Genomic DNA, 26365 nt, shown 5'->3' with positions numbered 1-26365 from the left:
AATCAGCGTATGCTTATGTCATTCTGTTGCATCTGTGCTGCAGCAACAGCCAATGCATCATTTTCAAGCCTCTGGGCTAGACTGCAAGTATATGGTTCAGTGGTTCCTTTTTGGTTGGTCTTTTGTTCTGGAATATGGTTGATTTTCTTCTTCTTCTTTCTCTCTGTAAAACTATCTCAAATGTCACATGCTTCATGAGTGCAGCTGATGAACATGTTTGGCTGTTTTTTGCTCTGTTGGCTGTCTGCATTGGGTCACAGGGAGGTTGCAGACAGTCCTGGATGCTGCGCCTGAGGGCAGATACTTAGCAGGGGTTACATATCTGTCTGGGGACTTCAGGGTTTCTTTCAGTTTGTACAAATGAGCTTGGAGTCTTTGCTTATGCCCTGTGTATGGCTGCCTTTGTACAGCTGTGTTACAAACAAGGGTGCTATGTTGACTCTACCAGCACACTGAATCTTGAAATATTGACCAAGTGTAGGCTGCCAGGAACAAATTGTACAAAAAAAGTACAAATTGTATCTGAGAAGGAACTATATACAACTTCTGTATGCATACATAGTGCAGTAATGAAGATGTAGCTGGACCCTATTATCTTTGCAGCCAGACAAACTTGGATATAAACAAATGAATGAATAGACTAGGATCATTTGCTCTGATCATTACCGTTTGATGGTACCGTTTTCAAGGGTTTATTATCTTAACCCAAGCACTGAAATCAAATGATACAAACCAAAAATGATTGAATTCATTATCAGTTGAAATAAGTTGTTTGTCTTGCCCTTTTGAATTTCCGATTTGCTGTCTCATTAAACTGTTGTAATATGGTACATACGTTTGGATCCTAATACTGCCCTCTTCACCTGTATTAATTGCCATCATAAGGTCTGTAGAAAACCAAATGTCCTTTGCAGTCCATTAAAAACTGACCTGAAATGTAGGTATTAACTGTATTGCAGTGTATTCACTTTGGGATTGTCCTATGAGAGTACACAGAAGGAAATGTAAATATTGTGTATGCACACCATAAAAACATCCCATAATACATTTGCTAAATTGATAACTACTTCAGTTTTAAATCACTTCCCCCAATAGATATTCATGGCTCTTTTTCAGACTGGGAACTATATGCATGTTGACTGCAACGGATTGTATTTTGCTCATGATACTGCATGCTAGGTCTACACTTCAGACTGATGAAAAGCCAATTGCAGTTTAATGTGCCGTCTTTTAAGATCGATTTTCCAACTTTGGAAATTCCATCTCGTCGATTTTTGGCATTTTCCCTAGATTCTGTTCATGATGCATCACAAGTACACAACAACACAACCTTATCATCTTCACCTATCAAAGATGATATAATAACACAAACCCATGATTCAAATGTTCCCACCGAGTCGCACAACAAACTGTCGTGCCAAAATCACATCCAAATCCATCATTCCTTTTTGAACATTCACATGTGATGTTTAAAACTACATTTTGTTTACAAGTCGCGACACAACCATTGGTATCCTCAAACAATACACTGCCAGTGTGTTTGCACAGGACAACATGTACAATATATCATGTGGTCTGAGTCAGCATATGAGACACCACAGTCCTTCTGTAGCTCGTACTGCAGGTGGATGAGGGTTGCAGGCCGAGGCCCCGAGCTCGAGCACTGATCGGCCTTTTAAAACAATTCTGCAGTGCATGTGGTGCCTGCAGACACACTGCCTGCATGCTGCAGTGTATTCTGCCAGCCTTTTGTGACAGTGGGCTCACTGGGAGAGACACACACGTCTCCTGACTCCCATTGTGTCAGTGTTGATTAAAAACTCTGCTGACTACTGTATTTGACATGATGTGGTCACTTTCTGTCGGCTTCTCTCAGTAGTTGTCAGACCGTATCAATCTAATGTCTGCAGACAACGGCAGCTACGATGTTAGTCTAATGAGTTGTATTTCTTATTTTATTGTTTTGCATTGCTGCTTTTTATATGCATTTATACATGATTTATATCTTCACCTATGTTTTCACTTGTGTACATAGCAGTCCTGTCTATTCTTTACCTTTTTTTTCTTTCTTCTTGTCTCCAGTTTTTATTTCTATTTTAAGTACATTGATGGATATAAAAAAAGAGTCAAATGTGCACATGTACATTGCTAATTAAGGTGAAATTAATTCTGAACTACTGTAACTAAATGTACTTTATAAATTAAGATCAATCTCTATAGTTTTTCAACATTATTATGGACAGATTAAGTCATCGGCATTTGTTATATATTCAACATTACTATTACAAACACTAAGCCCAGCTGTGGATAAGATAAGCTCCATGGAAATAATAGGAATAATAAACCCAAAGCAGTGGTTCTAATAGTTCATGTTGAGTCTGTTATACATTATGTTCACAGCCATAGTTTTTCTTTCATTTTGTGGAACCTCACATCCACGGCTATGACTGGTCTGACAGAGACTGATGCATTGAGACAGATTCCTTCATCCGATGCAGTGAAGTGGACGAGGAGCTTGTTAGTTTGAGGAGCAGAGGTTTCTGTGTTGTGTGAATAATGATTGATAATTCATCTTCGCGCCAGGCACCCTCAGTGGCCCTACAACAGCCCTCAACACTCTTCAAAACACAGACATGTACTTTCAGAAATGTGATTCTCTGGTTTTCATCAGTCTTGTTGTTCTAAACAGTACAAAGGTTCTTTGGATTGTTACTGCTCGTACACATGGGGCAATGAAACCAGCCATGCTCGACCTGCGTCTGCTGCAAATTGGCTTAATGATCACACATTTCCCTTTTTTTTATTATTTACTACCTGGGAAATTCAAAATGCTTTTTAGAAATTTAATTTTTGGATAATAATGCCTCCCTGTTGATCATTTAAAGTATCAGCTGCATAACTTACTTATGTTTACTATGCCTTCTTCTTTCTCTCTGTCAAACACGGGTACTTCTTTATTACAATCTACATGCTTCCTTTCAAGTAAAACAAAATAAAATCAATCACATTCATTAGATCCTTATATCCATAGTTCTGCTCAGGCCGAGTGTAGGCAGGAACAATTACTGCATGATGACGCATGCACAGGGAGACAACAGATGTGGATGGAAACATAAACTACAGTCTATATTTAAACACATTCTGGACAGCACAGCATCGAGGGCCAACACTTCCTATTTCAGGTCATTGAGACTTTCGGCCATGTTTACCGGTCCATCAGACAGCTGACTGCTAAATTAAAAGGTTGAAAAACTCTGTAGTTTGAAGTCTGTTAGTCTAAAGTCCTCTCTGCTGTGACGCATACAGCAGATATCACATATTTACAGAGAAATGATTACAAACCATGCATATAGTCTAACACGGATACAACAATTACAGTAACACAAATGTAAAATACTGGATGCAGTGTGAGGGAAAAGGTCGCCTCTTACTCAAAAAGGGAAGAGGAAGCCCAGGGGAAATGCTTTTTATGGCCCTTGACGTGCAAACATCCTGGAATCCTGAATAGTCACAGTTTCATTTATTAACTTTCAGGGGCGTTGTGTCACAATGGTGTGATTGTGGTCTGCGTGTAATGGACATACAAGAACACAGTTCATTTCTTTGAACATCAGTTTGATGTATCATGATATGCAGAGAAACTCAGGCCAAGTAGACCATTTTTGTTTTAATAGCCAAGTCTTCAAGATCTTTGCCACGGAGACTTATTTCCCCCATCCCAGTACAAGAGGGTGAATGGAATGTCCTGGTTTGCCAAGATAATCAAAATAATGATGATGACTTGCTCTCTGTTCCAAATGCACAACTCACAACAACAAAAAAGACACGCATCACTTTATGGGAGCGGTGAGGAGCGGCGGGCCTGCCCTCGTGCAGCGGACGCAATCTGAGCTGGTTGAGCTAATAGCAGTGTTTTCTGAATGGGAGCTCATGTTGCTGAATTATATTTAAACTATTCATAGTGGAAGTCTTTGTCTTCAAGAGACAGGTGTTTAGCACACAAACAACTCACTTTAAGTGAAAGATACCTCCTGATAGTCTGGTCCGTGGACAAACAATGGCTGTCACTGCTTCACTGATGGTAATAGCACAGGAGTTATGTATCAGGCCAGGTTTATCTGAATCTACGTGAGGTGTTTGCTTTTTCGGATTGGGATTTGAGTTGATTGGATGTGATGGTGTCACAGAGTCTGGGAGGCACTAATCCAGATGGCAGACAGGGCTTTACCCTGCAGGAGGACATTAAGCCACTTAACTGTAATGCAGGGTGAGAGTGGACAGAGATGCTTTGCACTCAAACAGCTTAACAAACAACATTCCCATTCAGTGGATTTTCTGATGACGTCATGTTTGACAGAGAAAACACAGCGCCAAACTGACTTGAAAAACTGACCTCATCTGCATGAAGTGCTGAACATGCAGTTCCCGTGACAGAGCCTTGAAGAAGATCTAGTCACATGCTGCTTCAAACATTACAGAATACTGCAGATTCAGGTCTCTAGTCTGTACCCCCCTCTCACTATTACTGTATGTCTCATCGTTCTCTCAGATATTTTTATCTCTCAACTGAGGGATTCATTTGTTTATTTTTAAAATGTATCGGCAGGAATATTTGACTATACTACACTTTATTACACTATACTATTTTACAGAACATATATATGACCAACCTATTCTCACTCCAGTCAAGAATGTGTTGATACATATATTTAGTCTAGGATACATTCTGTATTTAAACAATCTGCAACCCGCAATTTTGGTGTTAGATTTGTCTTTCTGTTTGTCATTCAATGCATTTCATTAGTCAGCACATGTACAACTACCAAGAGCTGCTGTCAGGAAACGATTGTTATTAGGAGGAAGATCCTCTTTCTTTGGTGAGATGAGTGGGAGGAACTGAGCTGAGGAGGGCTGCTGAGAGAACGGACAGGCAGGGAGGAGGGTATGGGGAGGCGGGGGGAGATGGTTGCAACCATAAAGGCCGTGGCTAGCCAGCCGAGATGGGAGGAGCCTGAGGGCTTTGGCTTCTCAAGCTTCCTGATGTCACCGTTCAGCTGCTGCAATTCAGAGTCCATGAGAAGGGAGGACAGTCCAGGGAGGGGAGGGCTTTTGAGGGGAGACAAGAGGAGGGGGAGTCAGAGCGGGTCGGGGAAGGGCTGGCTGTGTGGACAGTGAAAGGCCTCACGGAGCCAGCAGTCATTTAGGAAGGAGCAACAATGGGGCCTGCGTGCCTGAGAAAAGCCCCATCTGCAAGACGTCTGTGGCTGAGATCAGGCCTGCTGATGCTATGAGCACATTTATGGAGTTTTGAGGGTGAGAGAAGAGGGAAAAAAAGGAGGACAATAGAAAGAAGGAAAAGACAAGAAGGGAGGGGAAGAGATGTGGGGTGGAGAGCTTTGAGCAGATCTGGAATGCCATTGTTAGAGCTGCTCTGTGTTGCAGAGAGGGACAGCTGCCTCTGAGGCCTGCTTGTTCATGTGAGTCAGGCAACCCAGTTCACCGTATATTCCCTCCCCATCTTCTTAAAGACAGACAGACAGGCAGATAGATCGACCGACGGTGCCTGAACTCAGTTAACCGGGAGTCAAGGGAAGGAACTAGGAGGAATTTGGGGAGTGGCGTTTTAAAGCTTTCTCTCTCCTCTCCTTTACTCTCAAAGAAAAGGGGCCTATAGCTATACTTGTCAGTGGGGAGCTTTAGCTCTTGGTGTTAGGTGATGTGCAGTCCTGATTAGCCTGATCCCAAGTCAGACGGAGAGAGCTGTTGTGTAGATGCAACCTCAAAGGAGAAAGTACAAACCCTGCTGTTGGAACGGTGGATGAAAGATGAGGCGAGGCTGAAGGATTGTGCAGTCACAGGGCTGTGACGCATGAAGAGGTGATGGGTGAGTTGACATTACCTTCTAAGGAAAGGTTTGTGTGTATCTTCTTAGCATGAATTAGATCTAGATCATGGCTTTTAACTGGCATATGAACAAAAGCAGTAATGCAACATGGAATGAATCCGTTATTATATAAAGTGCACACTGCTCTTTAAGATTTTTCTGTTCTTGTGGTGAATTACAAGGAATATGGTGTTTGTCCAAAGGTTTCACTTTGATTGACTCCTTTCTCAGCTACATAAAAAGAAGAAATAAACGACATCATCAGTAAGCGTGCAATGATGTTTCACAGTTACCGACAATGCATTACATTCTGATCCAAAAGACTGTTTTGGGGACAGAGATCTGTTCTCATTTCAGCTTTTGATTTTTGGTTTATTTATTTGCAGTTAAATCAAGTCAAACACGGTGGTTGTGAAATAAACACTTCAGTTTCTTACATCCCACTGCTCTCCAGCTCACAATGATTATATTAGCACTACAACCGTGAGCACATATTTGTGGTCTATATCGTGCTATGTATCTGAAAGTAAACAAATCAGAGTTTCCCTTTTCATATGAATGTCTCCTAGTTTGTGTATGCTTTGTTTGTGAAGTGTTGTTCAGATATTGGCACAGTGTGCATGAGAGGGTAGCTTCCAGCAGCATTTGTGTTTGGCATTAGATCAGCCAACTGGATGTGTTCTGTTTTTTCCAGTGTTTATGAAGTAAGTGAGCATTAATGACACTAAATGAGCCTTGTCCGCATCATAATAACCTAATCAGGCAGGATGTTGCTTCATGGTCTTGCAAAGAAATTAAACCGAAAAGAAACACCTGTGCGTAGGCCGAGTATTTTTTCAGACAGCCTACGTAATATCCACAGCTTCTACAAGCAATACATCCCAATTTCACACACACACACGCACGCACGCACGCACGCACGCACGCACGCGCACACACACACACACACACACACACACACACACACACACACACACACACACACACACACACACACACACACACACACACACACACATAGTCGGACACCATTCCTTGAATTTTCATATAAGTACTCCACTTTTACATTTCATCTATCTGTAATTAAATGTAGATTAAGTAGAAGTGCAGAGCTTTCATTTAAGAGGCATAATGCAGTCTCAAGGTTATTAGAGGATGATGCATGACAGACATATGTAGTGACAACAATAGCAGAAACGAAGTGAAAACCACAGCGCTAGTGGGTAATGACGTGTTTTCTACAATGTTGTCTCTCAGTTCTCTGATAAAAAGGGTCTTAGAAGACGGATGATCTCTGGGACAACAAAGGAAACAGAAAGGGCTCAATAGTTTCTGATTGTGTACAGCAAAAAATACTTTGTAATGTTCCAGTACAAACAAGCTTAACTACCTAACCAGACCAATGGTTGGAATGATCCTAACATTACCTGAAATATAGATTGATGCTGTTTCATAAGCAGCGTTTATTGACCACATTAAAGCAGTGTGCCTGTGTTTTTGGTGTTCATGTAATCCTTCATGTGCTTGTGTACAATATGACAGATGCACAACATGTCACATAATCTGTGCCTGACCCAGTGATACAGTTTCATGTAACAGCAACTACCATCTGAACAGAGAGCCAGCAGGCATCCACTAATCATCTGGAACTCAACAAATGTTCAACAATTAAACAGAGGACATTTTGTATGGTGAAATATTGCCTGGAATTACACAAGAATGCATTTGAGCATTTTTGTTAACAACATGTTTATATTACTCTTCTAACATCACTGTAAACACAGACATGTTGACTCCTGGACTGCATAGTTGTCCCGTCTGAGACTTCTGCTGACTTGTTCACGTGTTTATATCCTACATTAACTTAGTAGGATTATCATTGGGAAAGTCAGACAACCTCTGGCTGTGCAGTTGTTTGAAAAAAGACACTCATCCTACTGGCACAGTTTACTAAGGGAGGGAGTGCATAGAATGCCAGCAGATAGCTGAGGCAGAGGCTTTGGATGAGGTCTTGTTCTGTTCAAGGCGTTATGACTCATTTTTTCCTTTGCTCATGCTGAGGGGGAGCAAACATGTTTCCTCAAGGTTTTTGTGACCTCTCTCCCGTTCCTTCCCCTCTGTGTGTGCAGGTTAAGCGGTCCCTGTGCCCTCTTTGAATGTCCGTCACTATGGCTAAGCGTGAGACCGGCAGCACCAGCCCTGTGGTCAGGCAGATAGACAAGCAGTTCCTGGTCTGCAGCATTTGTTTGGACCATTACCACAACCCCAAGGTCCTGCCCTGCCTGCACACCTTCTGTGAGAAGTAAGCTCTGATCCAAACAATCCAACTTCCTTTGTAAAGCACCTTTCATTCAACGCAGTACAAAGTTAAACAGTGCTGTAATGGCGGTAGAAAGATAAACAGTAAAACAATGGGAGAGAATAAAAGAGAAACGCAGTACATAATGAAAATTGAATAAGAGTCATAACACATTTGAAAAAGAACATATGAAAAGACATGTAATAGTTTATTGCATTGTGTGTTTTTTGTTTTGTTATATTCCCTCTGCCCGCAGTAAGTTATTTAAGTGGGTTTCATTTAAGGGATGTTAAAAGACATTTTTGAATATTGTGTAATGTCCGAAAATCACACAACTATGCCAAATATTCTCTCATCTTAATGGCTTCTGCATGATGTGAGGCACCAATCCCTCAGCTTGGCCACAATAAAACAGACAGCATTCTTTAAAGAACAGCTTTGTTGGCAGCAAGTCCTGGTTTCCACAGCTTTGTGGCTCCCACATGGGACAGACTGTACAGTCAGTTACTTCAACACTTTGGTGCTCTCTGTTGTGCCCAACCAAATAATCATATTGTCTTTCCCTTCAGTCCTCTAATTTAGGTCTTTAACTTCTTATCTCTCTATAGATGCCTACAGAACTACATCCCTCCCCAGTCTTTGACACTGTCCTGTCCAGTATGCAGACAGACCTCCATCTTGCCAGAGAAGGGTGTGGCAGCCCTGCAGAACAATTTCTTCATCACAAACCTAATGGAGGTGTTACAGCGAGACCCTGAGTGCAGCCGACCTGAAGCCTGTAATGTTCTTGAGTCAGCCAGTGCAGCTACGGCCTGCCAGCCCCTCTCATGCCCCAACCATGAGGGCAAGGTAAGCAAATGAGTGGACCAAAGGTGTTTTATATAGGAGGGCAGATATGTCAGAAGTCATCCACAAGTTCATTACAACACTGGACTGTTACAGGATCTCATGTGATTTTGTATTTATTTGTTTCTACTTGTGTTTGAATTCTTAAGCATATTTACCCATAGAATATAGGATGTTCAGTTTTCTTGTGCTCCACTGCACCATCTGCAGATGATGGAGTTTTACTGCGAGTCATGTGAAACTGCCATGTGTCTGGAGTGCACAGAAGGAGAACACAGGGAACATGTGACAGTTCCTCTGAGGGACGTGCTGGAGCAGCACAAGTCAGCGCTAAAGAATCAGCTGGATGCTGTGCGCAACAGGTTGGCTTTTCAGTCCATTTAATCCATGAGGAAATGATTGTTTTTGGAATTTATTTGAAGTATGAAGAATGCTAATTAGAAAGTTTCATTTTGTGTTCATCATCTTTGCTTTTGTCTGGCAGACTACCTCAGCTGACGGCTGCCATTGAGCTCGTGAACGAGATCTCCAAGCAGCTTACAGAGCGGAAAAATGAGGCAGTGACTGAAATCAGTAACACTTTTGACGAGCTGGAGAAGGCCTTACACCAACGCAAGACCGCGCTCATCACTGAGGTGGAAAATATCTGCAGCACTAAGCAAAAGGTCTGAGGTCTTACTGATTATTATTATTATTATTTTTTTTTAGTAATGTTTCATATTTTAGTACAAGCGCCACTGACTGTCTGCCTTTTTCTCTTTGGACATCTTTAGGTGCTTCAAGCCCAGCTGACCTCTTTGCTTCAGGGCAAAGAGAACATTCAAAGCAGCTGTAACTTCACAGAGCAGGCCCTGAGCCATGGCAGCGCCACTGAGGTCCTGTTGGTCCAGAAGCAGATGGGTGAGCGGGTCAGTGCCCTGGCACGACACACCTTTCCCGAGCAGCCTCATGAAAATGGACACCTGGAATGTCAGGTAGAGACGGATGGACTGAGGCGCTCCATCCAGAACCTGGGAGTCCTCATCACAACGGGGACTGTCGGCCATACGAGCGTTGCCACCGGTGAAGGTCTGCGGCATGCACTGGTCGGCCAGCACAACACTGTCACTGTCACTACTAAAGACAAGGATGGAGAACTAGTGAAGACTGGTAATGCTGCTCTGAGGGCAGAGATTAGTTCTGCAGATGGAGTGTGCACTGAAGCTGAGGTGGCGGACAACAAGAACGGCACCTATGAGGTCGGATACACCATCCGCTCAGAGGGAGAGTTCAACTTCTCTTTGCTGCTGTATGAGCAACCTGTGAGGGGGAGTCCGTTCCGCTTGCGTGCCGTTAAGCCGTCAGATGTCCTGCAGTCACCAGACGATGTGAAGAGAAGAGTGAAGTCTCCGAGTGGAGGAGGAGGTCATGTTCGACAGAAGGCTGTGCGCAGACCCTCCAGCATGTACAGCACCACCAAGAAAAAGGAAAACCCAATAGAGGATGAGCTGATCTACAGAGTGGGTGGGTGAATCACTGGCTAGATCCGCTGTTAATTCTGGTAACTGCTGCAGTATGATGTTTTTTGCTACAGCGCACATTGAGTCATATCTCTAGATAATTTGAGTACCTGATGATGCTGAGTATGTAGAGTTGGACCTCTTATGTGGCACACGATTGTCTGTTCAAACTATTAAAATGGCAAGTAGAAGCTAAACATTTTCAGAGATCATCCAAGAGAAAGCTTCTGATTTGTGCATTATTTGTGACACATGCATAGTGCTAAAGCAGTCTGATGTCTTGTTGATGTGATAGGAACAAGAGGGCGGGATAAAGGAGAATTCACTAACTTACAAGGTATCTCCACCTCCAGTAATGGACGGATTGTGGTGGCAGACAGCAACAACCAGTGCATACAGGTCAGTGTCATTCTCTTGGGCGGAAATAAAAATTTAATGAATTATTTAGTTGTTTAGGTATTGTTGTAAGTTAATCTCTTTTTCTAGGTATTCACAAACGATGGCCAGTTTAAGATGCGGTTTGGGGTCAGAGGTCGTTCACCAGGGCAGCTGCAGAGGCCCACGGGGGTCACAGTGGACGTGAATGGTGACATAATTGTAGCTGATTACGACAACAGATGGATTAGCATCTTCTCCTCGGATGGCAAGTTCAAGGTGAGTGTTCACAGCCAAGAAAAAAAGCTTCACTGCACAAATTCCAAATGTTTCTTTGAATGACTAAAGGGTCCCTCTGGTTGTTAAAGAGCAAAATCGGCGCAGGGAGATTGATGGGGCCCAAAGGTGTGGCTGTGGATAAGAATGGACATATCATCACGGTTGATAATAAGGCCTGCTGCGTCTTCATCTTCCAAGCAAACGGGAAGCTGGTGACAAAGTTCGGAGCCAGAGGAACGTCAGACAGACACTTTGCAGGTACTGAGTACCGATGATCATTTCATTAATGATGTCTCTTACTGGAAGACTGGAGACGCAATGAACAATGCTTTATGTCTCTGGGCAGGAGGTTGGGCCAGATTTACGGATTTCATTTATGCTTCATACTTCATGAATTATTTTTATGTTTGATTTGTATAAATACAATGTATTAAGTGATCAGCATGTTTCTATGCACCCTTGATTTAGGATCTAATTAATGTAAGCATGTGGCTGCTTGTTTAATTATAGGCATTGACGCAGAGGTAATAATAATTTGGTATTGCATTGATTTTATACTGTAAACATGCAGCTGCTCAAGAAAAAGTTAATTTTGCCCCCTAATGCATGAAAAAGATGTAAATGTTGTCTTCCGGTCTTGGCCTGTCTGAACAAAAAGGTCTGTGCATAGGATTTGCTTGCATTACTGGAATACCTCGTTTGTATGGCAGACAGCAGTATTTCAGTTGAAACTCACCCGCTTTCATTTCAATATCTCACATGGACCTTTTCTTTCCTTTTTAGAAAAAAGTGGTGCAAACATTGCACTGGAACAAAAGCTTAGTAAATCTGGCCCGGTTTTCAGTAAGTAATGAATTCCCTGTGAATGTGAACTACAAAAATAAATCTATGTTATTTGTATATGTTGATGCATCAGCTCTGTCATGTCCCACGTTTTGTCCCTCGTCAACTCTCAGAATGCCTTTTGTGTCCTGTCGTCCATGAATAGTGTGGAACTCCCTCTCGGACGTTATGAAACAGAGGATGATTAATCTTTCCCGTCTTTCTCTCTCTGTTCCTCTGCTGCTTCCAGGTCCTCACTTTGTGGCCGTAAATAACAAAAATGAAATTGTGGTAACAGACTTTCATAACCATTCAGTCAAGGTATGGCGTGTTGCAAGAATGACTGTACATGTACATTATTGTAGTAAACCTGCATTGGAAGTATTATGGAAACAAAATATTTGTATTTGAATTAACTTATCTTGCTAAAGCTACAGAAAACCTCTCCCCCAGTCCTTTGCTCTGTACTGCATACTTTTTTCTTTTTTTTGTTCAGTAATCTGAATGAAGTGCTGGATTACTTATGGCTCCCATTTTCCCCCACTCTTAGGCAAGGCAAGGCAAGTTTATTTGTATAGCACATTTCAACAACAAGGCGATTCAAAGTGCTTCACATAAAACCATTAAAAGCATCAAAGGGTCTCAGCAGACCTGCAGCTTTCAGGGACCTTGTTCCAGATATGTGGAGCAGAAAAGCTGAACGCTGCTTCTCCATGTTTAGTTCTGACTCTTGGAACAGAAAGTAGACCCGTCCCAGACGACCTGAGGGGCCGGGATGGTTCATGAGGTAGCAGCAGATCACAAACAGACTTAGGCCCTAAACCATTCAGTGCTTTATAAACCAGCAGCAGGATTTTAAAGTCAATTCTTTGTTTGACAGGGAGCCAGTGCAAAGACCTCAGAACTGGAGTGATGTGATCCACTTTCCTGGTCTTAGTGAGAACTCGGGCTGCAGCTTTCTGATTGACTTTTTACAGAGGCCTGTGAACACACCGTTACAGTAGTCAAGTCTACTGAAGATAAATGCATGGACAAGTTTCTCCAAATCCTGTTGAGACATAAGTCCTCTAACTTTTGATATATTATTCAGGTGGTAGTAGGCTGATTTTGTAATTGTCTTGATATGGCTGTCCAGGTTGAGGTCTGAATCCATAACTACACCTAGATTTCTGGCTTGGTTTGAGGTTTCTTAGTTTTCCACAATAAAGTTGCCAATTTATAATCACTCCGTTTCAATCAAATAAACATTAGAAAACATAAAAAATAATATTTACAAGGTAAACGGCTGCTCTTCCGGACTGGCTGTGTTGTTTTAGGTCATATTAGAAATATGCCCTGTATCCTATCTAACATATTTGTATTATGTGTGACATCAGAATGTCATTTTTTCATTATCTTCCCTGTTTATTCTCTGTTGCAGGTGTACAATGCAGATGGGGAGTTCCTGTTTAAATTTGGCTCCCATGGGGAGGGGAACGGACAGTTCAATGCTCCAACAGGCGTGGCTGTGGATGCCAACGGAAACATCATTGTTGCTGATTGGGGCAACAGTCGGATCCAGGTTAGCTTAAGAAAACTACATCACGTTGAATGCAGGGGGCGAACTTGTAAGTACATCACTTAACCTTTCCTCTCTGTGCCATGTGACAAACCAGGTGTTCGACAGCTCAGGGTCCTTCCTGTCCTACATCAACACAACAGCGGACCCCCTTTACGGCCCTCAGGGTCTGGCCCTCACATCTGATGGCCATGTGGCGGTGGCGGACTCTGGGAACCACTGCTTCAAGGTCTACCGCTACCTGCAGTAGATACCCGAGACAGCCATCTTCACCACTGCAAGCACTGACAACGACACAGCCAATGTATTCCACAGGGTGCAATCCAATACAGCCTTTTGATGTGCACACCAGATGATCTCCCGGATATAATTAAGTGTCTGATCCTGAGTTTACCCTCCCTATGATGTGTGTTGAAGGTTGTTTGTAAAGTTGGATAATGTAGCATCCTTGGGACAAGTAATGGACTTAAAACTATGGACTGGTTTTAGAGAATGTCAAAACTCTTTTTTGTGTGTTGTACGCTGTTGATGGTATTATTCAACCACACTTTCTGTGAGACCGGACAGGGTAGGATGTAGATTGAGTATTTAATGAGCCATAACTTGTCCAAATGCATGACGTTTTTTTCTTTATCTTAATGCCTAGGCAACAACACAATGTACCCATCGGTTGCTTTTCTCATTAAACTAGTTAATGCTTACAGTGAAATGAACAACGCTACGCTTCTCCAGCAATGAAATGTAAAATTTCGCATTTATTGACGTCTCTCATAAAAACATGTCATCACCATCTGTGCATTGATTTGCTGTATGTACTGTATATACATAAATGTATATTGTGTATATTAGTTTAATTTGTATGTACGTGCTATGATTTTGAAACACACAGCCATTTGGCTATTCAGAGAGCAGCAGTTATAAGGTTTCCAGGATTTTAACCGTGTGTATGGCAGCTGTTAAACATGTGCTTTTTGAAACATACTCGGCACATGCTTAAAAGAAGAGTGTCGTATTTATTGCTAATGTAAACAGCACAATACTCATTTTTGTTAATATATCTGTTGTTTTAAAGGGAAAAAAGGCTAATTTATTTTATTTTATACACTAGCACAGCATTTACAAATTATTTTTCTAAATTGATGTGCTTTTTTCTTTAGAGGTTCACACTTTATTCCTTTCCCTTTTAAGGGGAATTTCACTCTAAAACAGAATTCAGTACCCCCCCGAACCCCGCATCAGGACATTTTTGATCAGTGTTTGTGCACTCTTTTTCAAAGCCATACACCCATTTTTGAAGTTTCTCTGTTCAGAATTCATGGCTAAAGATAGACATAGAGTGATTGTTTTGCCTTTACAACAGTTACAAACCAGAAAGCATACATATCTCAGGAAATCCATCCAAATTTGATCAGCATGTTAATGGGATAACAGGACAGCTTTTGATGGCGACTTTGTGAATGAGACAACTGGTAATTTGTGTCTAGATTCAAGACCACAAAAATGACCGGGATGGAATATGAATTCTGTTTTACTGTGTTTCTTTTTGGCTTTTACATAGGAAACAGTTACATATTTAAATGATAGTTTATTAGATTGCCAGCAAACTCATCCCCGCTTTAGAATCCACCCACCTATGGTATTATTGTAAACTATCTGACAAAACACAGTTGGATCTGAGTTTTTGCCTGCACGACGTCAAGCCATGACCGAGCCCAAGTGAAAAACTTGTACCAGTAGAGCTGTTGCTGCTCTTGCTCCCCCCAGTGTTCATTCTGTGTAATGTCATAAGAAAACCTGGTGCCACAGCAGAAGCAAGACCAGGAGCAAGAAAAAAAAGCAACTTCCTGGTTTGACATAATAACCTAACATTCAAGACATGAACCGATTTCACCAGTGAAGTCAGCCAGGAAGCTTCTGCTTTTCATGCCCCTGATCTGTTTGACTTGTTGCAAACAGGAGCCCAGACATCTTTAAAGAGTCAAAGGCTTACCTTTTTCAGATATGTCTGAAGCATTTTACACTGCGCTGTATCACACCAATACACATTTTGATTCTCTATGAATATGCACTGGTAATAAAAGCACATGGTTTACTGAGTTGTTGTTTACCTACAAATCATTACGCTTGCAGATTTGGATCTGTGTCTAAATGTGCACGTTGATAAGGAACGTTACTAAGGAGGCACAGTGGCTCCACTTGTTGGTTTACAGCAGGGGTCACTAATAGGCGGACTCCTGTCCGGACCCGAGCATAAGTGCAACCTTTTTTTGATGTTCCGGACCTTTATGTGAGGATTAATAATGAAAGCAAACAAGCTTCAAGCTAAAAATGTTTAAACAAAAAACATACAATATCTTGAAAAATTATTTATTTGCAGACCACGCTGTGCTTCTGGTCTATGTTACAAATACTTACAGCACATACAGTATGCATTTTTTTAACAATAACCATTCCCAAAACATCCAAATGGTATATTTATAGGTAATACATATGTATCTGCATACATGTGCATGTAGAGTGGAATAAAATAACCACATTATTGATACAGTGTCAAACCTAGATAAGCAAGCAAATTGTGCATTGAAAAAAATCGTACTTGGGCTAAACATTTCATGAAGGTATGATATCACAGGTTGCATAGAATTGTTTTCAATTTAAAAAGAAAATGCAAATAAACCTGGCATTTGGAAAGCTATGACTTTGAAGTAAGTGTGATACAATTCATGAGGTAATCAGATTTTATGGCAATCCTGTGCCTGGATCTGGAAAAAAATGTGTATGCACAATGCATTGTATATTGAAATCCCAATAACAAACAGTTATACAGTTTGAAAAAGATAGGTTCAAAGCAAAACTAAAAAGGGAGATGAGATGATATATGATTTATGTCAGCAGGAAATGCATTGAAAAATAAATAAATACATTTAACACTAATGAGTCAGGGAGAAGACAGCAGTTTTGACAGTAATTATGTTGACTGAGGCTAAAACATTTCATTACCTTTAAGTGAAATCTGCTAAACTTATTGGACAATATTTCAAGGTGTCAAAAACACATAGCTCTGCTGTGAGAGGGCTGTGTAGTCCCAGCTATCTGTACTTAGCTACAGTAGTCAATAATTAAAAATGTATCATACCTATTGTGCCAAGAGTGAAAATAGTTCCTGAAATAGTGGCTGTGGAACCTCAGCTATAGTACAGTGAACATTGCAGACCAGCTGTCTCGAAAGTCAATTCAATACTACAGACTAACAGTTTCACTTATCGCTAGTGCCATGTCAATAATAAGGTCTTAATCATACAGTGTTTAAAAAACTCAATATTTGAGGGAATTTAACAATTAAAATTGGTCATTTATAAATACTGTTTTTCATGGGATACACAAACTATAAAACACAAACTGGTGGAAATACAGTAGATCAGATGCATTTGTCACAATTCCATTCAAATCAGCATTTAGACTTTTTTTTATAATTTCAAAAAGTCTTAAAATACAAAAATAAATGCATGCAAAAACATGAGCACAATAAAACAGTGGAAGTCTTACTGATCACACAGGACAAAAGATACTGTAACATACATCATAAAACCTCACAATTCCGTGATTTCTTAGGCACGCACTGAATCTAAGGACAAACCATTCCCTATAAGAACAGACGGGTTTACGCAGTGGGAGCAAACTATGGACGGTGTCTTGATGAAGCAAATCAGAGATACAAATCATGTTGGTAACAACTACTACAGTATGCAACATATCCACCTTCTCTTGACCTACTCAGGAAAACACCAAATGCCAGTCAAGGCATCTTCTGTAGCACCTTTGGAAACGTAATAACATCTTTTTTTTGGGATCAAGTGGCATCAAAAGCAAATCATTGGGTGAGTGCTGACAACTTGACTAGTGCCTTGAAACAGCTGCTTACAAAGTCTGTCCCCAAGTTAGTGTCCGGATCACTTCCCGGCCGTGGAAGTAATGTAGCATTTCAAGTAGATTTCTGAAAAGAATCAAAGCTCTTGTAGTTTGTGTTGCTTCACACACAATCTTCAATCTTTATCTAAATGTGAGGCACTTGCAAAACAAAACAAAAAAATCAACTGAAACTCTCAATCACTAGTCTGTTTGTTAGACCTCTGAGCTGTCACTGAGGGCTTGTGTCATCATAGGTTCTGCGCTGCTGGAGCTCTTGGGTACCTCTTTCTTCTCTCGCTTGGACCGGACCAGCAGCACCACCACGATGATGACGAGCACCAGGAGGAGCAGCCCGACAAAGATACCAATGATCAACACTAGTCTGTCATCACTGTTATCTTTCTGGTTGAGCTCACGAGGGATGATCCCTTTGGTGAAGATCTCCCTCTCCGGGCTCGTCCTCTGCTGGCTGCCGCGGTCCAGAGCGATGTGGAGGATGTTGGTGCCACGATTGTTACTCTGACCGATCTCCTCTATTACGTCTGGCCCTCCGTTGGCTGATCTTTTGGTGCGATGTTGAACCTTTGGAAGCGGATTTGTGTGCTGGCTCATCACATGGTACTCCAGGCTTCTCTTCCCTATGCCACGGTTAGCGTTGACCCGGGAACGAACAGTGTAGATGGTGTGAATAAACCACTCTCTCCCTGCAGATACCTGGAGAACATACATATTTATTGTTCACTTTCTGTGATGCTTATACAGTGCACATTATATTCATCTGCTCTTTCCACTTGTTCTCAGCAGGATGTCACACATTCACACCAGTTCTCTGAGAGTTACATTCCAGACTGAAATAAGTGACCCCACATCAATGTAAATTCCAGCAGAAAATAGCCTCTAGCATGTATCACTGCTTGGTTAAATATGAGAATGTGGACTAATTTGAGGATGTGTGCTGAGTGTGTTTCTAATACTTGAGTATTATACTGACCTGGAAGAGAGCTGAGGAATCAATTCTGAAACCATCTGACGCAGGTTGTCTTACTAGAGCTAAAGCGCCGGGGTCATCCACTGCCAGGAAGGCATCGAAAGCTACATTACCAAATGACCGGGCCTGGGTCTCTGGCTGGGCCTTGTCCTGGAGAGAGAGGATGACACAGGATGGAAGATTTATAGGTTTGAATGGACACAAAGCACATGATGAGTTATACTTTTGTTACTTACAATTATCTTGAATCTGTAGAGTAGTGATGGAGCATCAGCCAGACAACCAAACTCAAAGTTGCTGGGGTTGTATTTAGGGACATAACCATCAGCGCCAGTACACAGGAAGACTTTCTCTATGTTACAAATAAAGGAGTCGCCCAAGTTCTGCACTGGATCCACCATTACTCTTCCGTAAATCATATCCCCTGAGGGAAGATAAATACATGTTTCATCACTGCCTTCCTTACACATAACCTTGATTGTTTAATTGAAAGTGTTTACTAATGAAGATTTCTCTCATATTATATATGTGAGAAATACATATATATATATATATATATATATATATATATATATATATATATATATATATATTGTATATTATTGCTCAGACAATGATAGTGAGAGCAACATTAAAACACCAGCAAGTCATTTTTGGCAACAAGAGCCTCCCACACTCACTTGGACAACAGCTTCAAGGACTTTTCAAAAACTTTCAAGATCTTGTTCAGAAATATCCAACCCAGGCTTTATTAATAAGCTTGTTTTGGGAGAAGGCATTAAAGTGGTCGACTTTATACTTAATCGCAGCCTCATTTCCATTTAAATTGTATGCTATTAAGGCAAGGAATAAAGGGGAACATTTCTGCAAAATCAACAGAAATAGTAATCACACAAGGATTTCCTTTTGATCCTGAGAATAATTTGTGGAAGTCCAAGTAGCGAGGTAATGAAATACATTTACATGCAATTTTATATGATGACCTGGTTTGTTTATGGCTTTTTTAATCAACAAACTTTCACAAACAGTATGTATTTCATGACTGCATGTTATTGCCTTACCTTGTGAGAAGGCGGTGTCGGTCTCCTGTCCGAAGCCCATGGAGCCGTCTGAGAGCCAGAGCGTCCGCTTAGAGAGTAAGATCATCTGCGTGTTCAGGCTGAACTCAGCAGGCACAGGGTCGCTAACCTACAGACGCATGGAGGACAGACAGACACACACAAACCATGTTTAAAGACAAAGCCAAGCAAAGTTAACAATAGAGACACTAGAGAAAAAAAAAAGATCCTACTAATGACACCAATTTGGTACAGAACATATGTTATGGTATTTCATATAGTTGTTATGAGGTAAAGACATCTAATTAGAATTTTTATAAGTATTTAGTCACTTTTTATGGCTGTTCTCATAGATCTGAAAGGAACAAAAATCTGTGTGATTCCAGGAACATTACTATTGAGCAGATGCCTGGAATTCAAGACAAGGCCAGATTTGCCAATCTTCAATACAACCTCCTACTGTTTAAACTAAAGATGATTACCTTCATTATTATTCAATAAACTTTTACATTTTTTCCTGTTTGATTTTAGACAAGGTGAGGTCACCTGCTGAAAGCGGATGTCCATGTCGAAGCTCAGCGGCTCTCTGGGATTGCAAACAGGAGGGATGGTGTACTCCAGGCTGGGAGGGGATGTGCACGGGATCAGCTTCACTGTATACGTGCCAGAGTAATCACGCACCTGACAAGGGAAATTATTTCAGTAAGAATGAGGTGTAAAAACAAGTAAACTGGAGAACAAAATGTTTACCCACAGCAAAATCGGAGACAAATGTCCACTGCTGGATGGGCTGGTTGTACGTTGGCTCATTCCTCACAAGACTGAGGTTGAAGGTCAAACCAGGGTGGTCGGGACACATGACCATGGAGGTCAGTGGTGAAGCTGATGGAAAAATACATAAATTAAAGTATTTATCGTATGCTCAGTCGATAATTTGAATACTTTGAAAATGAAAAAAGACAAACAGAGACAAATACTGTACCGTCAATTTGAACTAATTATAAATGTGAAATTAAAAAAGATGGTCCACTGGTAAAAGCCATGAAGTTTAATTTAAACTATAAAGCAGCAACATTAGTCATATCCAATGTCTACTGTTAAAAACTACAGTAATACGACATACTGTACCTGGATGTGCAAACACGAACAGGCCTCTGAAACGAGCCTCAGTGCGGAAGTTGACGACTAGTCGTCCCTGGCCATTTATACGCATGCTGGTTGGGTACAGGGCACCTACAAGGACAGACACAGATCACAGTGTTTAATGCGGCTACTTATTTGCTTTCCCACATTAGGTTAACATAACACATTTGAAGTAGTCCTCAATTTTAGTCTTACCTTGTAGGTCAGCCTCCGGTGGGCTACCTATACCATCCCGCCATAAGATGGCAGTGTCGTAAACAAAAGTGAGCCTCAGCTCTGACTGTAAATCAAAGTGCTGCCATCCTCCTGCTCCCACAGGGGAATGGAAGACATAGGACACATGGAGCGGTACGCGTAGCGTCACATAGGACTGGACCAGATTCAACACCTGCAGTGAAAACCAACATGTTGTTTAAGATCAAATCCTAAATCATACTCCACATTAATATATCCCTGTTATCGAGGTATCGGCAGAAAAACATCAAAATCCCCTGAATAAAGTGCACGTACAATACCTCTGGAGATGATTAACAAAATTTCTGCTCTGAATAGTGCTTCAGACAGTCCACAGATTGATCAGACATGGCAATCCATGTATTGGTGAACTTAAAGCATACTTTCCTGGGAAATCATGGCTGTAATATTTACTTCAAGTAGGCAATCAGTAAATTAACTTGATGTTTTATAGCTGTAGGATTAATTGTATTCCCTAAGTGGTGATGGACTCTCACCATTACAGATGGAATACTGCAATTTGTATCTTTTCAACTCAATCAATTTAAAAACTTTCAATTGCTTTTCACATTGCCGTTATAAAACCGGTTGCACTGCATTTACATTCGTTGGGGATATTGGATTACTCCAAACTTTCCCTTTCTAAAAGAGCTGTCCTAAAATGGTCAAAGGATTCCAAGTGGTGAAAGTCTTTAGAGGGAGCGCTCTCTGGTATCTGCACTCTCCTCTGACCTGTGAGAGGTACCTGCCCGCACTGGCTCTGTGTTCATGTGGAAACGTGCCTAGGCCTCTGGGCGCTGAGAGCTCTCGCAGATGATTTGCAGAATGGCTTTCTGACACATTCTGCTGGGCCTTAATAGATTCCTATGGTCTTGTTAAGATGGGCACTAAGCCCTACACTGTGACATGACACTGCCCCCGGCTTGCACAGTCGCTGCTCAGACTTCCGACCCACTTAGAGGAGCACTCGGGTCACAGGGCGCCCACAAACAAAGGCAGTTTCTTTTTCCATTCATCCTGCCCAAAATATCTTGAAACTGAACTGGTGACGCCTCGGACTACGCATCTACATACCGCCGTTTGCACTGTTCAGTAACCATAGCAACAACATCTATGTACAGTGCTGTACAAGCCCTGAATGTATACCACTCTACCACTTGACAGATAGAGAACAGGGACAAAACAGAGGTTGTATTGCTTTATGTGTTTTCTTCAGGGTTTTGAGTCAAAACCATCTCTTTCAAAGACTTTGTATTTTTTTTTTTATTCTTCAAAATATAGGATAATCTCTGATTAGTGTGTCACTAATTCTTACTATTTAATGCAAAGTGTTATGGGTTTAACTGTACTGTTTAAGTTTGTATTACCACCGGCAGTCTGCTTACTTGTCAAAACATGTTTATTACTGCCACATTCTCATTTACATCATGTGGCTACAGGCAACGACGTTCCACTTGTAGAGAGAGGCTGTTATCCCCTGGGTGATGCCTTTGTTATTGAATAAACCTGAAGCAATGTAAAATGAGAAACTCCCATTGTAAAAACAAACCAATATACCTAAATATATGTGCTAGTGCTGTAGGGATTTAATTAATAATCCTCAGTAGGGAGTGTAGTGGAGGTTTTCACTATGATGTCCTCATGCACTGTTGCAGCCTTTCTTTATCAACACTCTCCCTTAATTAACTGAAAGTCAACTAACTGGAGGTTTCCAAGGTGAATGCAAATGTTAAGGGCTGCGAGGCATGTATGCCAGGAGAACAGAGAAGGCTTTCATATTTCCTCCTTTAGCTCCATATAACAGCTGCTATTACAAAGAGCACATTGCACACATAGAGATGCAGATGAACAGAGATTTTTATGAGGCTGCTGGCTGTTGACTTGCCACTTTGAGAAGATAAATAACCGGTCCTACCAGAAGTTGAAGGGAGCAGAGTGTCGGGTTAGTCATTACTATAGAGGTTAACATGGGTCTCCAGACAATAATGGATGACTTCTCTACAGGCTAGTATTTACTTTAGGACCTTTAAGGGAAAACCAAGCAGGCAAGCAGAGTTGTAATATGCCTGTAAATTATTATTTAGGATTTAAAATCCAGGATTTTTTTTCAATAAAAATGGACAAGACTTGTTACGGGACAGAATAGACCAGTAACTGCAAAGTCCACATTCCTAAGGGGGTCTGCTGCTTTATTGAACCGACTCCTTGCGCCTCATGTCTAGGGATGACAAAAGGGGTCAGAGGTGAGCTCAAGCTCAAAGGTGGGGCTGCTTTACCTGTCCATCAGTCCCAATGTTGCCTCCACAGTCACTGAGGAGCTCAGACATGTCATAGTAGCTGGTGAATTCCCACAAACAAGCTTCCAAGTTGAGGTTTCTGTAGAATCGTAGTGTACTGGATCCCCTGAGGGAAGTGCTGTATTGGTAAGAGGACGTCTCGCCGATCACCTCTGGATTTTTAGTGGCTTCAGTAAGGAAGCCGTAGCGAGTCTTGACCTCAGCGTGGTCCAACAAATTGGAACAGCGATGGTTGCCAACACGGGTACCGTCTGGGCTCAGGGTGAGCTCAAAGTTAGACAGGGCCCGGGTGGACACGACAGGTAACATACCTGAGAGAGCATACATATAGAGCAGTCAGAGAGTGGAAGCAAGTATATGCATGTTAGATTCACAATGTAGGAACAACTAACTAAAGTAGCCAACAATTTACAAAAACGGCTGATGAGTGACATACAGAACCAAGATTGCTCCAGCTTGAGAAGGGTTTCAAACCAACAACCTACCTCTGGTTGATATTTTCACTGATGAACAATATTTTAAACATGCGATCTACTGTTCTTACCATCAATGTGGGGCATGGTCACAGTTAGTTTGATGAGGTTGGGGTGGTCTATGTCTTCTGTGCCAGTGTACCGCAGCTTGGCAGAGAAGGGCTCGGCCCCAACTGTGCCTGCAACACGAGGCTGGCACATTCCTGCAACCGAGCAATACACAAACAAACATCAAACGTTTAGTTGTCCTCACAATCCTCCACAGGAAATTCTTTTATGTTTCAATTTTTCTTTCGGAGCAAGGACAGCAAGTACTGCAGTGGGAGAGCAAAATGCAGCAAGCAGCTGCTTATCACGTTGAATTATTTCCATGAGAGGAACTAAACATTTCAAGCGAAAGATTGTGCTGCACTCACCCTCGTCCATGCTGATGGACACTACGGGGCTACTGAGCTCCAGACCCTCATCCCCGTTAGAGTTCACGCCCCTTGCGGCACACTGGACCCTAGAACCAGCCTGAAAGTAGACTGAATCCAGAGTGATGAGCTTGGAGGAGGTGAAGAAGGTGTCAAAGTCTACTTCCTTCATAGGGCTCGTGACGCCATCGTGGCTGGTGGGGGCGCTAACGAGCCAACGATAACGCGTTAGGGTGTTGTTGATGTTCTCGCTTACACAGATGGAGCCTGTCTTGTCATAGTCTGGGTACTTGGGGTTACAGGCCTGAAAAAGGGAAAGAAGAAATGCTTGAGTAAATGCACCCAAAAATCACTGCAGCAGCCAAAGCAATTCCTCTATACTCCTGATGAGCCCTCAAAGTAGCTGATGATTGCGCAAAGTGTGCACATCTGCTAAATACTACCTCATTAACAGTATTTACCTGTTACTGCACTGACAGAAAGTCTTGCTAAATGAGTCATTAGCAGAGTAAATTACTGAAAAGTATGCCACTAAGTATTCATTGCAGTTGGGACATACAGTGACACAAATGACAGGGTATCCGGCCACAGGGGGCGAGTCGCTAGTCCTGTCGATGTCATCGTAATGCAACAGAGAAACCACTCTGGGCACCGAGGGGAAGGTCACATCCGCCATGCTGTTGGTCTCCTCGATATAGATTATAGCTTTGCTCATCTGTTGATTGACAAGCAAGGGCAATTAAGAGGATGTTAATGTAGAAGGTAGCTTCAGTCGTGACAGTTAATCATATGTTAATTTAGCTTGATTTTCACCTTTGTCTCTGCCACCATGTTTTCATCAGGCTTAAGGTGCACAGTGAACGCCTCCCTCATTTCTCTGATGCTGTCATATAAAATCTCCACCTCCACATAGTGCTGTGTGTCACCCTTGTTGAACACAATTTCTGCAGAGAAAGAAGAGATTTGAAAAATATTTTCTTTGAAAATTTCAAATCAATTCTGTTCTGATAAAAGTGGCATCCGGTGTTATTTACCCTCAGATATGGGATGGTAGTCCTCCCCAGACGTGGCAGATCCATCCTTGGTGTGAACTCGGACGACAGAGACCTTGGAGGTGTCTCCAACACGCAGCACTTGGATCTTCACCACAGACACCTGGCCACTTTCCTTTGGTTCGTTCACACTAAATTTGGTCTCTCCAAACCTAATAATTGCCTCTGAGAAAACAAGAAATATAGTTTCAATCATGCTAGTAAACTGTGACTAACATTACTATAATATCATACCAGACACTATGGTAGATATATGCAAACAGCAACAGACAGACTAAACAATTTGTCCCATTTTTCACAAACTAAATTCATGCCATTGGGATGATTTTAATAATGTTAAATATTCTGCACATGGCGGCATTTAAACAGAACCCATTCTAAGGAACAACGTTTAACAACAAAACGAAGCATTCTTACTATCTGCATCGTCTTTTATCCTGACGAGTGTTTCATTCTGCCCTCCAATAGATGCTCCAAATGGAGATTCACTCTTGGGGCTTCCCAACACAAGTCGGAGCTCTTCTTCTTCCTCATGTTCTGAGTCATCAACTAGTATCAGTACACAAGACTTTTCAATCTCTCCTGAAAAAAGGGAAAAGATATTGAGCGACTGCTAGACTAACACAAACCATGGAAAGAGATGTATGCTCGGTTTTACTACGCCACCTGGTAAGAAGGTGATGATGGAACCATCTGTGTTGGGCCTCTCATTGAAGTCCATCATGACCTGGGCTGTCCCCTGTCTGCTGTAACAGCGAACTGTGGATTTGTAGCTGATATCTCCACTACGGTAAACAGTAGCTGAGATCTGCCCTGAGTTCTCATTGCCTACATACATGGCTTCACGGAACTGCACCTTGGGCACTGGAACAACACAACCAAACCAAACTTGATTAGAAATACAGTAAACACATCATATATTACTAAGTGCAACTGTTTAAATTAATTTGAATTACAACCAAGACTGTCACTCACGGTCTGAAATCGAGTCATTGATGAGGATGTTAGCCTTACTCGGCTCTCCGAGTATCCCGTTCATAGGCATACGGAGCACCAGTTCAAATCTCTCTAGCCCCTCCAGAACCGGCTGACCCAGGTCATCCAGGATGGTCACACGAAACGTCTGCATGGTGACCCCCGGTGCAAAATCCAGATTCCGGCTGATCCCAACGTAATCCACACCAGCTGCTCCACAACACAATATAGGTCAGGAATGTTTCAAAGAACATAGTG

The 26365-nt window shown here is 41.8% G+C and overlaps 2 protein-coding genes across 3 annotated transcripts in view; one reads left to right on the top strand and one right to left on the bottom strand.

The window, feature by feature from the left end:
* Window positions 1-8040: 8040 nt before the first annotated feature.
* Window positions 8041-15652, top strand: LOC306742212 (tripartite motif-containing protein 3-like; the record flags this gene model as incomplete). Of its 2 annotated transcripts, XM_079224552.1 has the most annotated exons (11): window positions 8041-8186; window positions 8792-9032; window positions 9240-9391; window positions 9514-9694; window positions 9803-10532; window positions 10824-10927; window positions 11015-11182; window positions 11272-11440; window positions 12255-12325; window positions 13425-13565; window positions 13660-15652. In XM_079224552.1, 11 exons carry the CDS (start codon window positions 8041-8043, stop codon window positions 13810-13812), a joined length of 2256 nt encoding a protein of 751 aa, XP_079080678.1. In that variant the 3' UTR covers window positions 13813-15652. The 2 variants fall into 2 exon arrangements, with proteins under 2 accessions (XP_079080678.1, XP_079080679.1); XM_079224553.1 differs by lacking the exons at window positions 9240-9391; window positions 9514-9694.
* A 289-nt stretch (window positions 15653-15941) lies between these two features.
* The window catches only part of frem2b (FRAS1 related extracellular matrix 2b), a gene marked incomplete at its 5' end in the record, with an annotated part of 48188 nt that continues 37764 nt past the window's right edge, over window positions 15942-26365 (bottom strand). Inside the window, 17 exons of the mRNA XM_079225121.1 lie at window positions 15942-18185; window positions 18463-18609; window positions 18696-18883; window positions 19521-19647; window positions 20064-20198; window positions 20272-20399; window positions 20646-20750; window positions 20856-21048; window positions 23171-23502; window positions 23736-23867; window positions 24081-24384; window positions 24640-24795; window positions 24894-25024; window positions 25115-25297; window positions 25550-25714; window positions 25799-25996; window positions 26108-26317. Of these exons, the coding sequence (XP_079081247.1) occupies window positions 17685-18185; window positions 18463-18609; window positions 18696-18883; window positions 19521-19647; window positions 20064-20198; window positions 20272-20399; window positions 20646-20750; window positions 20856-21048; window positions 23171-23502; window positions 23736-23867; window positions 24081-24384; window positions 24640-24795; window positions 24894-25024; window positions 25115-25297; window positions 25550-25714; window positions 25799-25996; window positions 26108-26317 (3335 nt within the window). The 3' untranslated portion in view covers window positions 15942-17684. The remainder of the gene's footprint in view (window positions 18186-18462; window positions 18610-18695; window positions 18884-19520; window positions 19648-20063; window positions 20199-20271; window positions 20400-20645; window positions 20751-20855; window positions 21049-23170; window positions 23503-23735; window positions 23868-24080; window positions 24385-24639; window positions 24796-24893; window positions 25025-25114; window positions 25298-25549; window positions 25715-25798; window positions 25997-26107; window positions 26318-26365) is intronic.

Source organism: Taurulus bubalis (assembly GCF_910589615.1).
Source record: "Taurulus bubalis genome assembly, chromosome: 10".
Classification (NCBI taxonomy): Eukaryota; Metazoa; Chordata; class Actinopteri; order Perciformes; family Cottidae; genus Taurulus; species Taurulus bubalis.
The sequence above is the reverse complement of the archived record's forward strand: the minus strand, read 5'-3'. Positions and strand labels throughout refer to the sequence as shown.